General features: G+C 31.3%; 1 protein-coding gene across 2 annotated transcripts in view; it reads left to right on the top strand.

Annotated features, from left to right (window-relative positions):
• Positions 1-3,270, top strand: part of LOC106464976 (putative methyltransferase NSUN6) — a 19,338-nt gene that overhangs the window by 11,036 nt on the left and 5,032 nt on the right. For both annotated transcript variants that reach the window (XM_013925155.2, XM_022392796.1), the window contains exons 7-8: positions 1,220-1,260; positions 2,184-2,346. In XM_013925155.2, coding sequence (XP_013780609.1) covers positions 1,220-1,260; positions 2,184-2,346 — 204 coding nt within the window. The remainder of the gene's footprint in view (positions 1-1,219; positions 1,261-2,183; positions 2,347-3,270) is intronic.

Raw genomic sequence — 3,270 nt, 5'->3', positions numbered from 1 at the left:
TCAAGCTTAGTAACTAAGATGTATTTCAGTCTAAAAAAATATGAAATTTCAAGCAGACTAAAGACTCACCCTACCTTGTTGAAATATTGGTTGATAAGAAAGAAATGGTGTCCAGCTCGTTAAAATGGCAGAGAAAACCACTAGGGGGACATTTTGAGCTTCTGATTGGTTATTCATGTCATATATATAAGTAAGTGTATATATGGGCATTTTTCTAAAAATGGAACAAGGTGAGCGGGGTGCCACTGTGTTTGATTTATTAGGTGAGCAATATCTTAGCAAATAGAAAAGATAAGACCTTCTTGTTTTATATTCTAGCTTGTCAATATTGGTAATTTGATTTTCTAATTCGTTCAAAACTATATACTTAGTATTCTGACTTCACAAACATCTAATTTGAACCAGTGCTGCATTCAACATACCATGTGACACACAAAAATCGATGTTTATCTTTGTTTTTTTAATATTTGCTTTTAAATTAAGAAATTGAGTAATATATAGTACTAAAATTGAATTATAATCTACAGTTTGATACCAAACTTATTGACACAAATTCATGAAATAGTAGTTTAATAAAATTATGAATGAGAGTCAACAAACGAGATGACATGGCCTTTCACCCGTGACCCATCTCGAAAGGGTTGACTTCTCACTTGGCTTCTGAGTAGTAGATTAGTGCTGTTTCCCATAAAGAATACGGAGTCATATGTATATATATTGAACTGTTGTTGTTTTTTTCAGCTTCTGAGTAATAGACAAGTGCTGTTCCATATAACAAAGGAAGAGGTGATATATTAAATTCATTTTGTTACTGAGTAATACACATTGCTTGAGATAACAGAATATATGAAATCACCTATTGAATATCCAGTTACATTCTGAACAACAAACAAGTGCTGTTCAAATAACAAAGGATACGGAGTCATATACAAGTATTAACCTCTCACTAAACTTTGGAGTAATATACATAGTGATGCTCTACATAAAGTATTTGGAACCATATAGTAAACTTTCGAAGGCTACTGAATGGGGACCTTTCTCATTCAGAAACATGAATTTTGCATTAATCTTTCATTTTTACTTTCTGTGATATAAGCAAAGGAATGGGTGTTTGACACATGAAGGTGGACAAAGCAAAATTTGTTTTGGAAATAGCCAAAATACATCTGAATCGTAGATAATTTGAATAGAAAATTTAATTTTTTTTTTTCATTTTCAGGAGGAAAAACAACTCATTTGGCAGTTCTGATGAAAAACAAGGCAAGTTGTGTTTATTTAAGCTGTTGCTTAAGGACATATTAATCTCGTACATACATACATACATACAGAGATATATGTAATGTTACAGAGAAAATTTCAGGAAAGACTCAATTACTGTGGCTCTTTGCTAAAACAATAACCATGCTTGGTATCTAATGTAGGATAATAGTTAGTATTTTATCATTATTAAGGAAATGCTAGTATCAAGAGCTTGTAGTCATTATTAACTTGTTTTGTACATAATAATTGATTTAAGTATGAAAATATTTAAAAGTTAGCAAAGATCATTTTCACATGATCTAGCCACTAAAAAACAAAACAAGAACTGTGACAAAGATATGGTTTTCAAAGGAAAGAAACTTTCCTAAATTGGGATGTTCAGGGATATTGATATTGCAATTAATTAAATAATGTTCCTTTGAATTATGTTAAAAACTGTCAGCAAGTATTTATGTTGGTGATGTTGGAAATCGATAAAAGTACAGATGAGAAGTGTAAACAGAAAACTATTTGAAACTAAAAACAAAATTATGCTTGTTAAAAAATAAGTAATGTTTCAAAGTTTGTTCATATTCAAGACTAACTGAAGAAAATATGAATATACCACAAGAAATTTCATACATTTTCTGGATGTAATTTCTTTATGTGCTTAAAACATTTCGTGTTATTCCAAAATGTGGAAGAACATGATTTTAATCTTAAAAAAGATTTAATCTGAGAAACTTGTTGAAAGGCACTGCTTAAAAAATGTATGGGCAAACATTTAAGCATTTCAGTTCTGAAGTTTGAAAGAGCTCTTGGCTAGTGTGATACAAGGCTCTTTTGCATACAAAGTAAAGAAAAACAAATATAACTGTTTTTACTTACATTTTAAGGACTATACTTGTATCTTCATTCACCATCAATATGTTTCTTATTGGCAGGGTACTATTGTAGCTCTGGACAAGTCTAAGTATAAGATTCAGCGCCTTTCCGAAAACATTCAAAGACAAAAATTTTCTAATGTATTCACATTTGCCTGTGACTCCAGTAAAGCCCTGGAGTGTGGGAAAACTGGTTTTGATGCTTATATAACAAAGAAAACTGGTAAGGTAAAGTCCTTGTTTTCCCTCTAGATAGGGAATTTTACTATTTTAGAGCAGAGTGTTGTTTTTGGAATTAAGTCTAATTTTGTTTCTTGAAGTTTTTAAATGTTATGTAAATAAGTATTCTGCACAAATGTTCAGTGAAGAAACTGCTTCAATTTTATATTTATTCCAGGATTTAACATAACATACGATTTTGGGATAACATGGGACCTATTGGTCTGTCTCAGCCATTCCATCCTCAAAAGTAAATTAAAATGATTAAAAAAATAAAATAAAAAATATTGAATCCAGCCCTTTTCATTCATATACTTATCAAGCTTTTTCTTAAACTCACTTAAATTTGCTGCTTCTACAACATTTGAAGGCAACCCTTCCAAAGGCCAACCACCCTGTTAGAAAAATAAAACTGTTTTGTAGCTGAAGATGACTCCTACTTACTAAAATTTATATTTGTGTCTCCTAGTCCTACTAATCTAATTTTTAAATATAAAAAAGATGATACATCAACACTATCAATTCACTTAACAATCTTAAACATCTCAATTAGACCCCCCTAACTCTTCTTTTTTCAAGAAAAAACAATTTGAGAGATATCAGCCTCTCGTCATATGACAACTTCTCCATCCCAGGCACCATTCTAGTAACCCTTTCCAACAATTCAATGTCCTTCCTAAGGTTAGGAACCAAAGACTGAAAACAGTATTCCCAATGTGGCCTAACCAGTGACCTGTACAATGAAAGTATACCTTCTTTAGACTTGTATTCAGTATTTTTATAGATACAACCTAAAATCCTATTTGCCCTACCACTAGCAACAGCACACTGCTTGGATGGCTTTAGAGACTGATTGACTGTTACACTGAGACCCCTTTTCTTCATAATACTATTAAGGTTATTCCCATCCAAATTGTACTTATAATTC

Source organism: Limulus polyphemus, unplaced genomic scaffold (genome assembly GCF_000517525.1).
Source record: "Limulus polyphemus unplaced genomic scaffold, Limulus_polyphemus-2.1.2 Scaffold1798, whole genome shotgun sequence".
Taxonomy (NCBI): Eukaryota; Metazoa; Arthropoda; class Merostomata; order Xiphosura; family Limulidae; genus Limulus; species Limulus polyphemus.
Note: the sequence above shows the minus strand (reverse complement) of the source record. Positions and strands in the feature narration are given on the sequence as shown.